This window comes from Doryrhamphus excisus, linkage group LG20 (genome assembly GCF_037039965.1).
Source record: "Doryrhamphus excisus strain RoL-2023G ecotype Guam linkage group LG20, RoL_Dexc_Guam_v1.1, whole genome shotgun sequence".
Lineage (NCBI taxonomy): Eukaryota > Metazoa > Chordata > Actinopteri > Syngnathiformes > Syngnathidae > Doryrhamphus > Doryrhamphus excisus.
Window position 1 is genome coordinate 4,404,053 of NC_136376.1, and position 19,820 is coordinate 4,423,872.

Consider the following 19,820-nt stretch of genomic DNA (forward strand, 5'->3'; position numbering starts at 1 on the left):
ATCCACTGTTGTGGTAAGATTATTGTCATCAGTGTATACCTCCCTTTTCTACTCCATTTGCACGCTCCAAAAAGTCAAATACAGTACATACTTTGTTTGGGTTTGGTTCATTTGGGCTATATAAGGATTGCAATGTCATGGTAGCCGCAAAGTTTTGGATTTGAAACCCTTAACCACTTAAGGTTTCACAGCTTTTGGGCCTAGGAATGGTACAAACGGTATAATGGTATATAAAAAAAACAGTATGATGGATATTGCATTTTATTCATTTTCTACCGCTTTTCCGGTGGGTGCTGGAGCCTATGCCAGTTGTCTTCGGGCGAGAGGCAGGGTACACACTGGACTGGTCGCCAGCCAATCACAGGGCACATATAGACAAACAACCATTCACACTCACATTCATACCTATGGACAATTTGGAGTTGCTAATTAACCTAGCATGTTTTTGGAATGTGGGAGGAAACCGGAGTACCCGGAGAAAACCCACGCATGCACGGGTAGAACATGCAAACTCCACACAGAGATAGCCGAGGGTGGAATTGAACCCTGGTCTCCTAGCTGAGAGGTCTGTGCGCTAACCACTCATCCGCCGTGCCATTTTGCATTTTATGTAATTTATAAAAGAAGCACAATTGTGCTCTCACATTTTCCAAAAAAAATTGAATTTACAGTGCTCATGTGTAACAGTGCAGACTTCACTTCAGTATTACTTTTTCTTTGGCTTTTAATGCAACACTTATTCTAAATGAACAAGCACGACCATAATCTGTTGGTAAAAACTGCTTGTATACTTAAACCTTGGTCACAACCGGTCACATGGACACCTATAGCAGGGGTCTCAAACACGCGGCCCGCGGCAGGACACTAGTTTGAGGTCCCCGCCTTGATATGAAAGTTTAATGTTAGTGCGGTCCGCGCAAGTTTGATATGGATGCTGTATGGTATCATGTACCCAGAAAAAATTATTACGTTTGATTAATGTTCATGTTAAAGGTTAAATAACTGTTAATAGTTATCCTCCCTATCTGTGTGGAATGGTAAGTTTTTGGCTATTAAGTTTAAAGGAAATAACTTGAAGGCTACCGTTTAGGTCGCTAGCTCTCTAGTTTGCGAGTTAGCATGTGTCTCAAGACCCTGCAGTTGCGCAATATGTTGTAAATTTAAAAAAAATTATAAATGTGACTATAGTTGTGTTTTGTCATGTCTACAGGGCTCTAATAATGCTTTTTTCATTTTAATCTGAAAAAAATAATTTGTCTACCCACCAACTACATGTGGTTCCCTAAGTTTTTATTATTTGCCGTTTTCTTCTTATTATTATTATATTTATTTATTACTGATTGATTTTCTTTATTCTTGATTTGTTTATTTTTTTTCATCTTATTTTGTGCAGAAAAATAAAAATTAAGATATTTGAGAATAGTGGAATGTTTTATCAAAGCTTTAATTGTAGAAAATCGGAACCAAAGCACTGAAAAAGTTTGTATATTTTTCTGATTTTAATAAATGCGTTGTTTTTTTTTTGGAAAACCTGATGCGGCCCAGCCTTGCCCAGACCCTAGCTCCAGTGGCCCCCAGGTAAATTGAGTTTGAGACCCCTGCCCTATAGCATGTCTACGTGGACTGGCCACAGAGGTTCTTTGTCATGTCAAATAATGTCTACGAGTACTTGATGTGTTGTCCCTAGTGTTAATCAAGATGTCTGCCGGTGAGTTGTCAAGTGATTTTTGAGGTGCGTGCTCTGCAGGAACCCGCGCCCGCAAACACCACACGTGTGCGGCCTCTCGCCCGTGTGGCTCCTGAGGTGTTTCCTCAGGTGTCCACTGTGCGTGAAGCGCTTTCCACAGTGCGAGCAGCAGTAAGGCTTCTCTCCAGTGTGGATCCTCATGTGTATTTTTAAATCTCCCTTGCGGCTGCACTCCTTTCCACACATGTGGCAGCGGTGGGGCTTTTCGCCCGTGTGACTTGTCATGTGCTCGGCCAGCGCGCTCACGCTACCGCACTGCTTGCCGCACGTGGGGCAGGTTTTGGAGCCCCGATGGGACTGAAGGTGCTCGCTGAGGCGTATGGGGGACTCCAGCGACTCTCCGCACACGGCGCAGCACACATCCTTCCAGTGGATGCGCAGAGCGTGATTGACCAAGTGATGGTTGAAGGAGAAGGATTTGTCACACAGGTGACAGCGGTAGTCCTGCGTAACTGAATTTAAATGCGACGACTCTGTGAAGGTTTGCTCTGTTGGGGTCTCCTGGGGTTGATTCTCCTGTCCATCCTGGTGTGGAGATGCTTCAAGTGTGCGGACAGGAAGTAGCAAAGGTGCAGTTTCCACCTCTTGTAACTCCAAAAAATCCATATGCACTTTGCTGTCTTCATGCTCATCTTTCTCCCAAGCAGAAGAATGAGGCGTGTACAAGATGTCAGAATCCTCACGGACTTGGTTGCCTTCTTCCCAAAGTGACGTATTTTCCTGTTTAACTTGGCGGGATTCTACTTCCGTACGACGAATGGTCACACTTGGCTCCCGTTGGAAGGGATGTTGCTCGGGGGGATGTTCCTCCTTATGGGCTGCTGACTGCAAGAAGTCTGGAAAATGATGTTTACATATGGAAGGCGGTAGTTCATAGTGATGACACCATTGTACTTCAAAAAACAAAGTACCTGTAATAGCACGTGTGCACCTGTACTATCATTGATTTCTCCTATTTAAAGTTTAAATAGCGTATTTACATTTGTCCACAAGTTTCAAGAAAAAGTAGTTCATATAGGATACTCAGAAGTACCTTATATTAATTATTAGTTGTTTGTGTATCACTAATATCCAATAAACTAACCTGTTTTCTGCTGTGAAACAACATCCAGCAGCACCCTCCGAAGGCGTTTTATCTCCCTCTGCGAGCTGGAAGCTTCCTCTTCGTATTTGACAACTATTCGCTCAAAAAACTCAAATATCTCCTCGGCGGCGGCAACGAGACGTTCGTTTACGAATGCCCTTAACAACAGTGGTGGCGACATGTTGGGGTGATGTTATTTGTTGAACTAAAATGGACGTGAGTGGTCCCAAATGGACAGGTTTGCTGAGCCGATGTGCTCGTTGGCCAGCTGTAGCAGCTAACGGCTACGGAAGTACGAGGGGAGCCCCACCCATAACTTTATTTAACACTTAGAAAAACACAAACAGACTGAAAAAAACCGTTACGGTGCCGTGTCAGATGCTGCCATCTAGTGGATAGAAAGTGGTGAAGCAGGTACAGTACTTGTTAACTTTTACTACAGTATATTACATAAATACATAGCTGTCAATTTAACTTGCATTTTTTTGCTAAAATCTATATATTTCTCATTGATGTATCGGTTATTTATTTGTATGTATGATAATGAATATATTAAAGATCTATTGTTACTGATATGAAGATAATTAGCAGGAGAAAAACATCGTCATCTCTCCACTAAATTTACCACCAGGTAAATCGCTAGTTTCCAGGTGCCTTTTTAAGTTCATATTTCTACGAAAATATTTTTAAAAGCTTTAAACACACAAAATCAGAGTAACGTGAGTAATTGTTACATCCCAGCTATTGACTTATCGATTAGATGGTGACACAAGCAGTCCATATAAGAACATATTTCCAACAAGAACAATTTAGTATTACACTTGTTACGTTACAAATGTAATGTTCTTTATGGCGTTTTGTCACAACGACAGCTAAGTTAATTAATCGTTTATCTTCAAAAACTCTCAAATGATGCAAAAATCGTAATACAATCTACGATCGAATAACTTACTTCCAGGTTGAGGACACCTGTGCGCATGCGCGAGGCGTGTTACTTCCTGGCGTCCAACGTTGCCTTGGAGTGTTACTGGCGCGGCTCCTCTCATTCAGCTCTTCGCGGAGCAGCCCAGTCAGTGCAAGTCAACCCCCCGGAGCCCAGCAGCGGACATGTCGGACAGTGGGTGTCAGGAGCCCCCCAACGGTAACGGGGGGAGCCCAGCGACACGGCCGAGCAGACCGCCGGTGGGCAACCGAGTGACGGTGGTGCTGGGCGCGCAGTGGGGCGACGAGGGGAAGGGCAAAGTGGTAGACCTGCTGGCTCAAGACGCCGACATGGTGTGCAGATGTCAGGTGGGTGAAGCCCTCCGTGCTGCGTTCACTTGCCTGCTTCCTGGTTATCATAGTTCTCCAAGCTGGCGAATGTTAACCGCTCCCGCCTTTCTGCCTTGTCATTTTTTCTCTCCAAGCTAACCCTTAAGCTGCTAGCTCACCACCATTATGAGGAAATACGGTTTCAGTATGGTGTTTTTCTTTACCTTTGCTAATGTCACCTTGAATTCTTGCTAGCTGTTTAGCTCACTATTCATACTCCAGCGAATTGTGCCATTAGTTCCTGAAGGCAACGTTTGGCTAACTGAAGTGATCAGGTGGTATCATTTGTCAGGGTGACTTTTTCCCTTAACTACTATTATTATTTTTGAACTTTTTACTTAAATAAAATCAAACTATAGCTATACATAATCGACTGAATTAAATAAAGATCCTATATGAGACAGGAGCACTCTGCTAGTCAAAAATCCTCTATATGTCAGGAGCAGGCTGTTGTGTTTGAGGACATACTGTAAAAACACTAGTCAAAAATGCACTATGTTGGCGGTTCTTTTTCCAGTGAAGCACCCCATATGGAATATTTTTTCATGGTACATTACCCCCAACCAGAGAAAAACACTGAATTATTACTGTCCAAAACGTAAAGTGTAGTTGTTAAGTAAAAATACATATAAAATAGCTTAGACTGCAAACACATACCTAATTAAATTAATTATGAATAAAGCATTGTGTGCAAAAAAAGTCTCTTTTGGGGTTTTATAATCAAAACAAGTGTGAAAAGATCCTCGACATGTTGAGAGTATATGTTTTTAGAAAACTGCTCCATAAATGCTTTGAGCTGATATCATTCATAAGTTGCGTGGGACTGATAAGGCTGCCTAAAGTGACAGAATGACATCCGTGCTCTTCATAATGTTGTTTGCATACTGGTTGGTCAGATCACATGATGACAAAGTGAGCCACACATGAAAGTAATGATGTCATAGATATGTCACGGGTCTAACTACAGCGCCTCACCTGCATGTTTTAATTTATAAGACACTTTTTATGGTATGTTTGGGTGTATCATAAAACACCTTCAGAAGGTCATGTACTTCAAGTACCTTATCACCTCAGACATTGTTGTTGTTACCTTGGTTCTATCAAACGATCCTGCATGGAATTACTGGTGTTGTTGTGTTGAATTTGAAAGACTTGCAAGTGAAGATCTTTTTATAAAACAGCCTTTGCCAGCACTCTGGCGCGGTGTTTCTTTACTGACCTCCTCAGTCCCTTATCAGGGGGTGTTAACAGACACACTGGTGTGTGTGTGTGTGTGTGTTGGGGGTGGGTTATACTGTACAGTATCTGACACAAGTGAGTACACCCGCATTTCAGCAAGAGCATCTGCTCCATAAACAGTATTATAGAAAGTAAACTTGTATATATAGGGGCTGCACGGCGTTCGAGTGGTTAGCGCGCAGACCTCACAGCTAGGAGACCAGTGTTCAATTCCACCCTCGGCCATCTCTGTGTGTAGTTTGCATGTTCTCCCCATGCATGCGTGGGTTTTCTCCGGGTACTCGGGTTTCCTCCCACATTCCAAAAACATGCTAGGTTAATTGGCGACTCCAAATTGTCCATCGGTATGAATGTGAGTGTGAATGGTTGTTTGTCTATATGTGCCCTGTGATTGGCTGGCCACCAGTCCGTGGTGTACCCCGCCTCTCGCCCGAAGACAGCTGGGATTGGCTCCAGCACCCCTGCGACCCTTGTGAGGAAAAGCGGTAGAAAATGAATGAATGAATGAACTTGTATATACTTTAGAGGAGTCAGTGCATAGCAATGTAGATTTACTATCCACTGACAATAATAGGAGACCCAAGTTCAATTCCAACCTCGGCCATGCATGTTCTCCCCGTGCATGCGTGGGTTTTCTCCAGATACTCCGGTTTCCTCCCACATTCCAAAAACATGCTAGGTTAATTGGCGACTCCAAATTGTCCATTAGTGTGAATGGTTGTTTGTCTATATGTGCCCTGTGTCCAGGGTGGACCCCGCCTCTTGCCTGAAGACAGCTGGGATAGGCTCCAGCACCCCCCTCGACCCTCGTGAGGATAAGCGGTAGAAAATTAATGACAATAAGTCGCAGTGAACACATTATATATAGTTAGTGTGAGCACTAGGGTTGTCCCGCATCGATATTGACAGTAAACATCGATCCAATCAGCAAAAAGAACAGGTATCAGATCATATCGGCCTGCATCGATAATCGATACATAACCGGTATTAATATTGGATCGGGACACGCCTACAAGAAAGTTAAAGGTGACCAACCCCATCGTTCTTCTCATGAATGTTGTTGCCAAAGCCTTTTCCACACTACAAAATAAGTAAAAGTGTGTATGATTCATGCTGATATCGGATCGGATTCAGGGTTTCCGCTACATGTAATTGATCATGGTGCACTGCCAAGACAAAATGAAAACCGCATGTCTATTTGTCTATTTGACAAACATACACCGAAATCACCTGTCTGTCCCGTTATGTGTGTTCGCATCTTTGTTTGCACATTTTGCTTGGCTCTCACTGCCTCTCTGGCGGCAGCTAGGGATCTCGTTGTTGTCCCGCTGGCAATGTAAAATTGGCTATCATGTCTTTGCTAACATGACAAATGAGCAGATGCGTTTTGTAAATAAAGTGCAATAATGTTGGCAGTCACTTAAAACACGCACAGCTCACCTCGACTTGCTGTTTGTCAAATAGTTTTAATAATGCTGCAATTTGGATACGCCTGTGCTATCATAACCCTGGGCTCTGAATTTACACAGTTCATACAGGCCAGGTTTCGCTAGCAAAAATATTTAAATTGTTATTTTGGTACTTGTGTTATTTCAAACTAAAAATATATCATAGAACAATTCATTTCATTATTTGTATGACTCTAAAATGAAATTTAAGTTTGTGTCAAATAGTACAAGATTTTGTACTAGCAACATAGCACAATTATGGTAATGATTTTATTTCATTTGAACATGCATCAGATTACAATTGAATGCATCACATAATCAGTTCACAGTTCCACATGTCCAAAAGTAGTCGGAAGAAGCAAAGCTTATTAAATCCTACCCCTCCATCTGGTACTTTTACAATCAGTAACTGTTACATTTGTTCACTTCCTGCTTTCCATAATACAGTTTAAGGTTTTTTTTTGTTGTTAAAATAATGTACCTTGTACCAATTAGACTAAATATGTCAGGTAACAAAGGGAGTCACGACATTTTCCATGCTCATGTTAAGCAACTTTGCCATTAGATTAACAGTTTTCCAATGTCCTGTGTGCATAAGTCAGAAAAATTGTTATTTGTCATAATAAAAAAATTGGAGACATAGCAGCGGCGGAAGTCCGCCCTCCCATGCAGCCCACCACCACAGCTTCAAAAAAATCCAAGGGTAATCCCTGGGATTTGATGTCACAGTATCTATTGGAATTATGTTTTCCCGCAGCTCCTCCATCCCTTGAGAAGATACACAATCATAAAGTCACTTTCATGTGGATTGTGGCCAGTAGCAACAAATGTCATCACACCTTTATCTCTGATCAGACACAAAACGTAACGTTACACGGAGACCGCAGAGCAGCTTTAGAACTTCAATGCTCGGAAACGAGCTTGTCAAGTTAAACCAGCATCCCCCCCCCCCCCCCCCATATGAGAACGTGTGCTAAGCTGTGGCACGCCCACATTGGGTGAGTTTTCCCGCCAGAAGGGTGACTAACAGCATTTAATGACCTCTGCTATACAAACACTGTGGAGTGTTTTTTTTGTTTGTTTTTTGCTGCTCAACTTCTATTAACGGGCAGCACAGCGGTCTAGTGGTTAGCGCACAGACCTCACAGCTAGGAGACCAGGGTTCAATTCCACCCTCGGCCATCTCTGTGTGGAGTTTGCATGTTCTCCCCGTGCATGCGTGGGTTTTCTCCGGGTACTCCGGTTTCCTCCCACATTCCAAAAACATGCTAGGTTAATTAGCGACTCCAAATTGTCCATAGGTATGAATGTGAGTGTGAATGGTTGTTTGTCTATATGTGCCCTGTGATTGGCTAGCCACCAGTCCAGGGTGTACCCCGCCTCTCGCCCATAGACAGCTGGGATAGGCTCCAGCATCCCCCACGACCCTCGTGAGGAAAAAGCGGTAGAAAATTAATGAATGAATGAACTTCTATTAACCAGAAATATTCAGCGATATTTCATTACAATATAGCGGCTTGAGCGACGAGGCCTTGGGGAAGACCCGGGTTCTGGACCAAATGGGCTGGTCTCTGGTCTGTGTTCTACATTGATTTTTTTCTATGCTGCAGCTTAACTGTCCTCTTTTGCAGCCCTGATGTTGAACAGTGGCCGTGTCGTCCTTGGAAATATCTGTTTTGTAAAAGCTGCTCGTTGCTACCTGCTCAACTATTCAGGATGCATTCCAGCTCAGCCAAACAAAGTTCCAGAATTTCCAGGCCTCCGTTTAGATTTGTGTCTGCCTTGTCTCATCTGGTCTTTCCTCCACAGGGTGGCAACAACGCGGGACACACAGTGGTGGTGGGCTCGGTGGAGTACGACTTTCACCTACTCCCAAGCGGCATCATCAACCCCAAGGTCACCGCCTTCATCGGTGCGTTACGCCCACACACACACACACACACACACTAAACCCCGCCCCTCCCTTCAGCGGGAGTCCATCGTTTAACCCGTTGATCTGCAGCCAAACTGCAGGCTTCAGTGCATCCGCTCATCCGCAGTAACTTCATTAGCTAATGCTTTCCATTCTAGCACTTAATGTGCACTTTGACATACAAGTTGGACGATCCATCAATGCTTTTTTGGACGCTTTTTCCACCCCGTGCATGGAGTTATTTTTAGCAAAGAGCGGATACACTGAATCATTCATTCATTCATTCATTTTCTACCGCTTTTCCTCACGGAGGTCCCGGAGGTTGCTGGAGCCTATCCCAGCAGTCTTGGAGCGAGAGGTGGGATACACTCTGGACTGGTGGCCAGCCAATCACAGGGCACATATAGACAAACAACCATTCACACTCACATTCATACCTATGGACAATTTGGAGTCGCCAATTAACCTAGCATGTTTTTGGAATGTGGGAGGAAACCGGAGAAAACCCACGCATGCACGGGGAGAACATGCAAACTCCACACAGAGATGGCCGAGGGTGGAATTGAACCCTGGTCTCCTAGCTGTGAGGTCTGCGCGCTAACCACTCGCCCGCCGTGCCGCCTACACTGAATCAGACACAATCATAAGCACACAAACGCTGGTGGACACGCTGTGTATTTGTTTGTGTAAAAGGTGACAATTTGGCAAAACTAGGCCTGTCACGATGTCACATGTGTGTTGTATGTTTTGGTAATGTAGCCAGCGATACTGTCAACTCGGTGGGCACGCACCATTTTGCACTGTTTCGTTTATATTTGCTGACCAAACACCTCAGCAATCGTTGACTGTCAGAACCAAGGTGGAACTGTCGGTTGTCAGTGATGAAGGGTAACTGCACTCAGTCACAATCCTTATGTGAAACATGAATACATATTTATTTCCCTTTTGAATTGTGAATGAATTTGAGCAAGATTGATTGGAAAAACATGGAGAAAAACTTTTTTGCAGGTGCGGAACTAATTGCAAGTGATTGTTCGCATTATAAAGCCACGAGCAAATGTCATTTACAACATTTTTTTCAAAAAGTTCCCGCATCCCCGCTGAGTGAGCATCTGCTGTGCTTGTTTTCATGTCAGGTAACGGCGTCGTGATCCACCTCCCAGGCCTGTTCGAAGAGGCCAAAAAGAACGAGAGCAAAGGGGAAAGTGAGTTGATTGCTCGCCGTGTCCACGATGGCACTTCAGTCTGTTGAGTGTCAAACTGTATTTGGGGCGCAGGTCTCAAAGACTGGGACAAAAGGTTGATCATCTCCGACAGAGCGCACATCGGTATGTAGCACCTGCACAGGACACGTGTGTGTGTGTGTGTGTGTGTTTGGGTTAATGCGTGAGGTTGTGAGTGTCCTGACCTTCTCCGTTGTGTGTGAGCACGCGTGTCCCCTCTTTCCCTCCTCCGCAGTGTTTGACTTCCACCAAGCTGTGGATGGCGTTCAGGAACAGCTGAGGCAAGAGCAAGCAGGCAAGAAGTAAGGAACCGTTTAGTCCAACATGGCCGCAACACAAACAAATCATGCATCTTGGCACATTTGGCAACAGAGTCTTCAGAGAGCACGGGACACGGTGTGATGTGTAGCATGTTAGTTGGAGTTGGATTGGCCTGGTCAAGGCCTGGTCAAGGCCTGGTCAAGGCCTGGTCAAGGCCTGGTCAAGGCCTGGTCAAGGCCTGGTCAAGGCCTGGTCAAGGCCTGGTCCATCTGGTACTTTTACAATCAGTAACGGTTACATTTGTTCACTTCCTGCTTTCCTAATATAGTTTTTTTTTGTTTTGTTTGTTTTTTAATTTTTTTTGTCTTGTACCAAAGTACAAGGTGATATGACCATACAATGACATAATGGGTACCATAGTAACCGTCAATATAGTGATATAGCACATCATGACTGGTTCAAGACTCTTCATCCTTGTATTTGGTAATGGTAATGGTTTTATTTTATTTGAACATGCATCAGATTACAGTTGAATGCATCACATAATCAGTTCCCAGTTCCACATGTCCAAAAGGAGTAGGAAGAAGCAAAGCTTATTAAATCCTACCCCTCCATCTGGTACTTTTACAATCAGTAACTGTTACATTTGTTCACTTCCTGCTTTCCGAATATGATTTAAGGTTGTTGTTTTTTTATATATTTACATTTTTTAGTCCCTTACCGAAGTACAAGGTGATATGACCATACAATGACATAACATAATGGGTACCATAGTAACTGTAATGACTGAATATGGTTTAAAGTTTTGTGTTTTTTTTTTTTTAATTTTAAACATTTTTTAGTCCCGTACCGAAGTATGAGGAGATATGACTACGCAGCACTACGTAGCATCCCTAATCATAGCACATAATTAAAACCAATGGCGAAAACCTTAAGATATGCCTTTATTCGTCCCTCAGTGGGGAAATTTGTAAATACTTGAAAATACTTCATAACGGTGCTTTAAAAGCAGTTTCCTTTATGACTACCAATATCATATACGTCGCCAGTGTTGCCAAACTCTAACACTGAACGCAAGGAATGCCGAGCAGTCTCGTTATCTGCATGAAGAAAGACTCTGACAAGCCCTGTGGAAAGCTGTGTCGTCTTCACCGGCTTAAAGGCCAGTATGTGTGTGCGTGTTTAGAGTATCGGAATACATTTAATGGCTTTAATTGAACGGCCTTTTCCAGCACCTCCAGGCATCCCTCAAGCAGCGCTCCGATATAGCAGGGAGAGTTTTGCTCTGCCAAAACCTTGAAAGAATTACACACACACACACGAGTTCTGTAGTTGAGATAAACGAGCATTGACATTGAGACCCACGTGGAAACCACTCATTGAGAAGCTGCTGCAAGGTCGTCCACAGAAATGCAAACTTTCCCCGTCGAAGATGGAATCATTTCACCCGAGTCGTGTTTTAGATGGTTAACGCTCCATGCTGGGGTTAAACGATGAAACTCAATAACCCGTTAGGATGGCTGGCGTGCAAGTTCAGCCAAAAGCCACTGGTGCTAATCGCGTCCATAATGTGTCGGGCTCATATTGGTGGTTAGCTGGCTGAAGAAAAAATGCTGAATCGTGTATAGCTGATACCGACGTGTGGAGTGCTATTTATACTCTCCATGTGTCAATTCAAATAAATGCCTGCACTTGTTGATAACAGCATGTTTGTGATGTGTGGAAAGGTGCTCGAACCCTTATGTTAATCCTCCGTGTTTCTCCGTCTTGTCATGCAATCAGCCTGGGGACGACCAAGAAGGGCATCGGTCCGGTGTATTCCACCAAGGCGGCACGCAGCGGCCTCAGGATATGTGACCTGTTGGCGGACTTCACACACTTCTCTGAGAGGTTTGTGTCCATTGTGTTGTTGTGTATGGCGGCCTTGAACCCTTAGGAGGAACGACCATCACTTCCAAATGCGTAAAACTCATTATTTGAAACTTTGGCATCGTTTAACATGAGAATGCAACTTTCTAACTACATTTATAGGTCGGAAAAACGGAAAAAGCATAATAGGTGCCCTTTAATGCTGGCTCCATACCGTTATTACAACATTGGCTCTCTTGCTGCTGATAATAAATGCACTCACGGTTAAATCAAATCAACTTTATTTGTATAGCACTTTTCCTGCAAAGACACGCAACACAAAGTGCTTTACAGAATTAAAAACAATTACCACAATTAAAAGGAAAAACAAAGAAACAAAAGAAAGCCCCTCCCTCCCACCCTCCATACTAGACACACACACACACACAATCACACACAGTAGGGAGACATGGCATGGCACTGAGGATCAAGGAAACGCCACCTTTGGGGCCGTCCACACTGGGAGGAGCCCCAAAGGTGGGAGGTCCCCCGACTCCGACAGACGGGCGGACCCCCACATTAAAGGGAGGAACCCCCAGCCGGCCGGGTCGAAGGGACCCAAGGATGGCGCCCCCTCAGCAGACCCGACACAGCCCCCAGTGTGGAGGACCCCCCCCCGAGGAAATACTGGAGTTAAAAGCTAAAGACTAAAAGCATAAAATAGGACTAAAAAAAAAGATAAAAACATAAGAAAAGTTTAAAAATATTAGTTAAAAGCCTGATTTAAAAAGGTGTGTCTTCAAACTTTTTTTAAAAATATCAACAGTCTCCGCAGTCCTGAGGCTCTCCGGTAGGCTGTTCCACAGGTGGGGGCCATAGTGGCTAAATGCTGCCTCACCGTGGGTTTTCGTTCTGGGTTTTGGTATAGTTAAAAGGCCAGTGCCGGAGGACCGCAGGGGTTTAAAAACCAGTAAAAGAATCTTAAAATGATCCTAAAGCGGACGGGGAGCCAATGTAGCGACTTTAAAACTGGTGTAATGAGTTGTAAAGAGAGCTATATGTTCATTTCCGCTTTCTCATGCAGTCCAAATCATTAATCATATGAGTTTTCAAATGTTTCAGGTATAAAGTCTTGGCCCAGCAGTACCAGGCCATGTACCCCAGTCTGCAGATCGACGTGGAGGGTGAGCTAGTCAAGTTAAAGGTAGGCGGGAAAATAAATCGATAAATTCCGAATGCTTGCTAATAGACGTCATGTTGCAGGCCTACGTGGAGCAGATCAAGCCCATGGTGAGGGACGGCGTGCACTACATGTACGAAGCTCTCCACGGGCCTCCCAAGAAGATCCTGGTGGAGGGAGCCAACGCGGCCCTGCTGGACATCGACTTCGGTCAGTAGTTGGAGGCGTCACGCGCGCCGTGACCGCATACGCCTAACCCCTATCTATGTACGCTGTCCTCTAACCACGTAGCGCCGCTCTCGCCCGCGCTCGCACTGGCGGCAGCTTTGCAATGATCCTACGGTGAGTTGACTAACAGACGCTTGTGCATCCCGGGCCGTGTGCGCACGTGTTGAACCACGCTGGCCTGTGCATGAGCACGACTCACCCTAAATCAGGCGCAATTCGTGTTTTTGTTTTTAAATGGGAGGCGAAGAGTTGTTTTGATATCTTTGATATGTTACCTTTTGTTGTAGCTGGAGGATGTATGGGCCAATAATTAAGGAAAAAGTTACCCACCAAATCCAACTAATGGAGCTGCCTGCTGTGGTGCAAAAAAAGCTTACTGCCATCTACAGTACAGTAGTGTACATATAGTTGTGTATATATATACATATATATAGTTGTATATATATTTTAATGAGGGGCTTGCGGGGGTGCTGGAGCCTATCCCAGCTGTCTGAACATACCCCGCCTCTCGCCCGAAGTCAAAACAATGATCATTCCTTCATTCATTTTCTACTGCTTACCCTCACAAGGGTCGGGGGGTGCTGGAGCCTATCCCAGCTGTCTCCGGGCGAGAGTCGGGGTACACCCTGGACTGGTCGCCAGCCAATCACAGCGCACATATAGACAAACAACCATTCACACTCTCATTCATACCTATCGACAATTTGCAGGGGGAGAACGTGCAAACTCCACACAGACTTGGCAGAGGGTGGAATGGAACTCGGGTCTCCTGCCTGTGAGGCCTGCGCAGTAACCACACGTCCACCGTGCAGCCGTGATTGTGAATTATGTTTAGAATTATTGCACCTTGGTCCCTGCACTGTACCTGGTGCTATTCTAGTTGAATATGTCATGGAACATGTTGAACTAGGTGAGTGTCGCACAGCTGAGCGTAGTGCTTGTACTGTAAACACCAGCCCGTAAAAAAAAAAAAAACACGGGTGTTATCAGTGCGCCGTGTCCCACTGATAGAAGTGTGACATTTGATTAGATAAGTGTGGCAAATGTCACACAGCGGCACCAACACTTCACCTCTTTTTGTCGTCCTTTCGCCCCGGGCTCATTGACAGGGTCACCGCCACCACCACCATGCTTTGACACTGTCACAGGCATCAAACCAGCGTGCTTTTGATTACACAACAATCCGTCCGAGCACTCGGATGCTCCGCATGTGGGCGCCAGCATTGCACAATACAGTGGAAGCTTTACAGGTTGCTTTATTTGAGTTATTTTGGCTTCGGGGGGGGGGCGCTGCGTAGTCCAAATTCCCTCTCGTCACAGAGTCAACTATCGACATGACATGACAGACGCAGGATGTTTTGGTTTTCTGAATGTTTAACATAATCGGCGAAGCTGCAGTGATTTTCTTTTAAGTCTGCAGTGCACTTCTTGTCAGGCCGCACCACCTGAACGGTGTCCGGTCTCAGTCACACGACACGAGTCAGCTGGCCAACTATATCAGGACACGCTAAAATAAACATGTGTGCAATGCCAACACAGGGACTACACGGATACTTTACACTTAACTAAGAGAAGCATATCAATAAAATAATAATTTTTTTTTTCTCCCCCCTTTGTAGGGACGTATCCATTTGTGACGTCGTCCAACTGCACGGTGGGCGGAGTCTGCACGGGCCTGGGCATGCCACCGCAGAACGTGGGTGAGGTTTATGGCGTGGTCAAGGCCTACACCACCCGAGTGGGCATCGGCGCCTTCCCCTCTGAGCAGAACAACGTAGGTTCACAACCATCACACTCTGTATGGAATAGGTCATTAGAAGTGAACATATAATATTATTAATAATAATAATAATACATTTTATTTGTGTCGCGCTTTTCAAAATACTCTGAGACACTTTACAGAAAAATGGAGTGAAAACAAGTAAAAGATACGTTAAAATACAACATTTATTCATTTATACACAGTTAAAACATGAGTAAAAGTGGGGCGGGGCACAAGTATAAGGTGTATACGTCAGGTTATTGAAATATGGTCCTTTACACTCAAACTAGGTACTGTACATTCTATAATACTCTTATATACAGCACTGTATACATGTTACGCTCAATCAAAAGTGAGCTTTATCATTGTTTAGCAAGGATTTTGAACTATGGGGGTTGGCCAGCGAGAACCCGCTGGTGCAGGGGTGACACCAACGCGTCAATTGCGATCGACCAGTCGATATTTGGAACTTTGCCAGTCGAGGGTTGCGGGGGTGCTGGAGCCTATCCCAGCTGTCTTTGGGCGAGAGGCGGGGTACACCCTGGACTGGTGGCCAGCCAATCACAGGGCACATATAGACAAACAACCATTCACACTCACATTCATACCTATGGACAATTTGGAGTCGCCAATTAACCTAGCATGTTTTTGGAATGTGGGAGGAAACCCGTGCATGCACAGGGAGAAAATGCAAACTCCACACAAGGATGGCCAAGGGTGGAATTGAACCCTGGTCTCCTAGCTGTGAGGTCTGCCCACTAACCACTCGACCGCCATTTGGAGAGTGACCACTGAACACTCCTGTTCTACAGCTCAAATTGCACAACTGTAGTTAATAGGAGTACCATTTTCATACCAAAAGTTAAAACAATTTAACTGTACATGACTAGAAACGTCACCAGGTTAACTGTTACTTCCTGTTTGAACAAAATAACACCGTAAAGAGGCATGAAACTATCAAAGCATGATGGGAAACGACTCCTCCTCCCATTCCACAACTGCAGACTTATGCATCTTGCAAACTGTGATGTTTTTGTGTGGATATAAAATACTTTTGCCTGAACGATGATAGGATGATGAGAAGGTGGTCGGCCAATCACCAATCATTTTATTGAGACAACCATGGCCTAACCCAAAACAGTCGTAGTCATTTTTACATGCTATTAAGTGACAAAGGGACTTCATAATTTGAGTAGTTGTATATCGGCTCTGTTGGGCCCCAGGCCTAAAGTCAGCTTTGAGTTTTGGCCCCGCCTCCGTTTGACAGTCTGAATTCCAAGCTCAAACAGGCAAAAGAACCGCAACCGCAGTGTGGAGCAGAAATAATGGCTACGTGTGTGTTCAGAGGAGACCAATCAGGAAGGGAGTTGGAAGGTCATGTCATTGAGTCGTGGCGGTTGTGGTTCATTTGCACTTTACTAGTATTATACAAATAGTATTGACAAAGTTTGTGTAGTTAAGATAATATATTAATTTATTACCACTATTTTCAATACAAATGTATTCATCAGCTTTATTAGTCCCCTCTTTTTTTGTTGCTGTATTTTTTGGTGTGTGTCCGTGTTCAGCCTGACTTGAAACTTAGTCTTTTGGAAGCTCCAGTTGCATGAATTGATATCCTATTCGGCATGTTGTTTTGTGTATGTGTTGGTTTATATCCATCTTAGTGATTAGCACATGATTTTTATGTTATTTGACAAGGCTTGTTAAATCCTACGTGGGTTAGGTGTTATTTAATACAATTCAAATTAAGAGTAGTGTTAATATCTGAATGGGCCAGGGGGCCCCAAGTACTGGAAAAGGTTGGTTCCTGAGCTGAAAAAGGTTAACAACCTGCATTAAGGCAAAATCACGTGTGTGTGGGCGCACCTAATGAAGTTGTCTTGTCAAACGGCACCATCTAGAGGCAGCTAGGTGACACTGCAACACGTGGCCACTCGTTGAAATTTTAAGAATCGTCCCTCCGCGATTGAAATATTTACTGTATCTGTTTTAGAAGACTTTGTTTATTAAATTTGATCATAAATTATTCATTATATCTTGTTACATTTAGGATTGTGTGCTGATTTGCTGGGAGAAATCACATGGATGTGTTGTCTCATAGTGAAGAGCAGCTAATTACGATAAAGTTATAAATATGGTTTATTGCTAACAATGGCTGCTATCTGTTATCAGTTGTTTGTCGTAGCAGCTTTTCGATCAATGTTTTCATCTACCTGGTTGGACCCAGGAGCTCGGTGAGCTGCTTCAGACCCGCGGCAAGGAGGTGGGCGTGACCACGGGCCGAAAGAGGCGATGCGGTTGGCTGGACCTGGTGCTCATCAAATACGCCCACATGATCAACGGCTTCACAGCGTGAGTTGTTTTTTTATGAATCAAAACTTTACCAATAAAATCTATGCGCTAATTGACAAACGTGGTTTTCCTCCATCTTAGTTTAGCACTGACCAAACTGGACATACTTGACGTCTTGCCTGAGATCAAAGTGGGCGTGTCCTACAAAGTCAACGGCCAAACTATACCGCACTTCCCAGGTGAGAGTCAAATCAAAAGAAGCAGCTCTTTTTTTTAATTGCAGAAGTTCTCATTCCAATCATGTGACTGCGCTCAGCCAACCAGGAGGTGCTGCTACAGGTGGAGGTGGAATACGAGACGCTGCCCGGCTGGAAAAGCGACACGTCGGCCGCCAGGAGTTTCCACGAACTCCCCGAGAACGCCCAGAAATATGTCTGCTTCATTGAGGAGCACGTGGGAGTGCCCGGTACGAACGCAGCACGAACGCAGCACGAACATCCACCATAAACACTAGATGGGATTTTTTTTGTTTTATTGGACGGTTCCTCATTCTTTTATTTTGACAGATTTTGACATATTTTATTAACTAATTTATTGGTGTCAAAGGATGGATCTTTGGTGGGATACGTTGTGGTTAGTCATTTAAATGTGGATCATCGCCATTTATGGTCCAGAATGTTGTGTATCTTTAGGTTGGACATATTTTAATAACATTTTTCATCATCATCGGTGGAATTTCATTAATTTGTTCAAGAATCTGACCTTGATATCCCTTTTTTTGTCTGTCAAAGGGATGAAATATGGTGGATGACATTACCATGTTTTGATGTGTCATTGATGTGTGGATTAGCAGTGTCATTTATTGTCTTTGTAAAAGCTGTCATTTTTAGCCTAAAATAACTTCTTATTGTTATATATTGTTATAATAATTATTATTATCATAACGTCTTCTTATGTTTTTTTTTTTTGTCTTTTAGTCAAATGGATCGGCGTGGGCAAGTCTCGGGAGTCAATGATCCAGCTCTTCTAGACCAGACGCAGCCTGTTGACTTCCTTCCTGTCTCTCTCTCTCGCTCTCTCTCACTCACACACACACACACACACACACACACAGCCCGACTACCTGACTGGACTCTGATTTTTCTACCTGTTTCCTCTCTGATCGCTGTCCTACCAAGTCGGCCTCTCTGGCGCCAGGATTTTTCATCACTGTTACTCGTTTATACCAGACCCTCGATAAACTCACACCAGCGCCTGTGAAGACAGAGTCGGCTAACATGAATTTACACCGTTTTAACGCGCTGTGTTGTTCTGTTTTGTGTTTTATTCTGACAGTCCAGGTTGACAGCACTTGCTGACTTAAAAGGGATCTTTTAAATATTTAACTTTTTAATGTCTCTCAACCAAAAAAAGAACGTTTTTAAGCTGATCACTTTCACAGAATGCTGATGATGTTTTCGCATTCTCTTTTTTTTTATTATTATTTTTTTTAACCACTACAGAGAATCTGCTGTCACTCTTGAAGTCACTCTCTGCTTTGTTTCTTGTTGATGTTACTGTTGCAGTTTTCTAACGTTACTATGGCTGCAGATCAGTTGTCCTCATGGAATTGAAGGCCCCATCCTGGCAGTGAGACATTAAACGTGGGGAAAATCATTGTTTGTAGTCTAAATTCATATCATGGACAAATTCGAGACATAGAATTTAGAATGAGGTCGGTAAATATATCAACATGAAAGCTCACCAACACTTAACAATATAATTTTTACATGCACCTTTCATGCCTCTAGAGGTCGCCGTTGTACTCATACCAGGTTAGCACTTTATAAATGAACTCATCTATATATTAAATAAAAACCACCCAAACTTTTTAATGAGATCATTTAAATAAAGAGGAACTACTATTGAAACTTTTCTCGCAAATATGACTAATTTGGTGAAGTTCTTTCATTTGTTAGTAAAATAGAACAGCTAATTTCCAATTTTCTGCCTGTACCACAAACACACCCTGTGGTCGCTCTAAAGTTGAACTAGCTTCTTAAGCTAGCGCCATAAACTGTAAGTTGATACTTTTTACATACTTTTTTACATTCTCGACAAAACCACTATCTCCTCAAAATCTTTGGTGGCTTTAGAATCGAAAGTCAACACGGCATTTGTGTGGATTGACGTATTAAAATAATATTTTGTCACGACAGCATATTAGACTAATGCTAATGCTGCTAAAAGCAGCTGGTTAGCACAACGGATAATATGAGGGAGTAATGATATACAATAAAATC

General features: G+C 43.7%; 2 protein-coding genes across 3 annotated transcripts; one reads left to right on the plus strand and one right to left on the minus strand.

Moving 5' to 3' along the window:
- Window positions 1-290: 290 nt before the first annotated feature.
- Window positions 291-4,084, minus strand: LOC131108270 (uncharacterized). 2 transcript variants are annotated; one of them, XM_078787468.1, is made up of 2 exons: window positions 3,784-4,084; window positions 291-2,583 (listed from the first exon to the last, which is right to left on the minus strand). In XM_078787468.1, the coding sequence occupies exons 1-2, from the start codon at window positions 3,875-3,877 to the stop codon at window positions 1,694-1,696; spliced, it is 984 nt and encodes a 327-aa protein (XP_078643594.1). In that variant the 5' UTR covers window positions 3,878-4,084; the 3' UTR covers window positions 291-1,693. The 2 variants fall into 2 exon arrangements, with proteins under 2 accessions (XP_078643594.1, XP_057915175.2); XM_058059192.2 differs by lacking the exon at window positions 3,784-4,084 and adding an exon at window positions 2,832-3,140.
- On the plus strand, window positions 3,814-19,194 carry adss2 (adenylosuccinate synthase 2). Its single transcript, XM_058059185.2, has 13 exons — window positions 3,814-4,121; window positions 8,639-8,741; window positions 9,878-9,946; window positions 10,019-10,069; window positions 10,200-10,266; window positions 12,008-12,115; window positions 13,196-13,277; window positions 13,337-13,463; window positions 15,101-15,255; window positions 17,474-17,598; window positions 17,680-17,777; window positions 17,855-18,004; window positions 18,516-19,194. Exons 1-13 carry the CDS (start codon window positions 3,939-3,941, stop codon window positions 18,566-18,568), a joined length of 1,371 nt encoding a protein of 456 aa, XP_057915168.2. The 5' UTR covers window positions 3,814-3,938; the 3' UTR covers window positions 18,569-19,194.
- The last annotated feature ends 626 nt before the right edge of the window (window positions 19,195-19,820 follow it).

What these genes read in the sequence shown, in the direction of transcription:
- adss2 (XM_058059185.2), top strand. Translation starts at nt 3,939, where the DNA reads ATGTCGGACAGTGGGTGTCAGGAGCCCCCCAACGGTAACGGGGGGAGC. An exon ending in ACATGGTGTGCAGATGTCAG is followed by an intron (nt 4,122 to 8,638) that starts GTGGGTGAAGCC and finishes TTTCCTCCACAG; the next exon opens with GGTGGCAACAACGCGGGACA. An exon ending in CCTGCTGGACATCGACTTCG is followed by an intron (nt 13,464 to 15,100) that starts GTCAGTAGTTGG and finishes CCCCCTTTGTAG; the next exon opens with GGACGTATCCATTTGTGACG.
- LOC131108270 (XM_058059192.2), bottom strand. Translation starts at nt 3,012, where the DNA reads ATGTCGCCACCACTGTTGTTAAGGGCATTCGTAAACGAACGTCTCGTT. An exon ending in TGTTTCACAGCAGAAAACAG is followed by an intron (nt 2,584 to 2,831) that starts GTTAGTTTATTG and finishes ATCATTTTCCAG; the next exon opens with ACTTCTTGCAGTCAGCAGCC.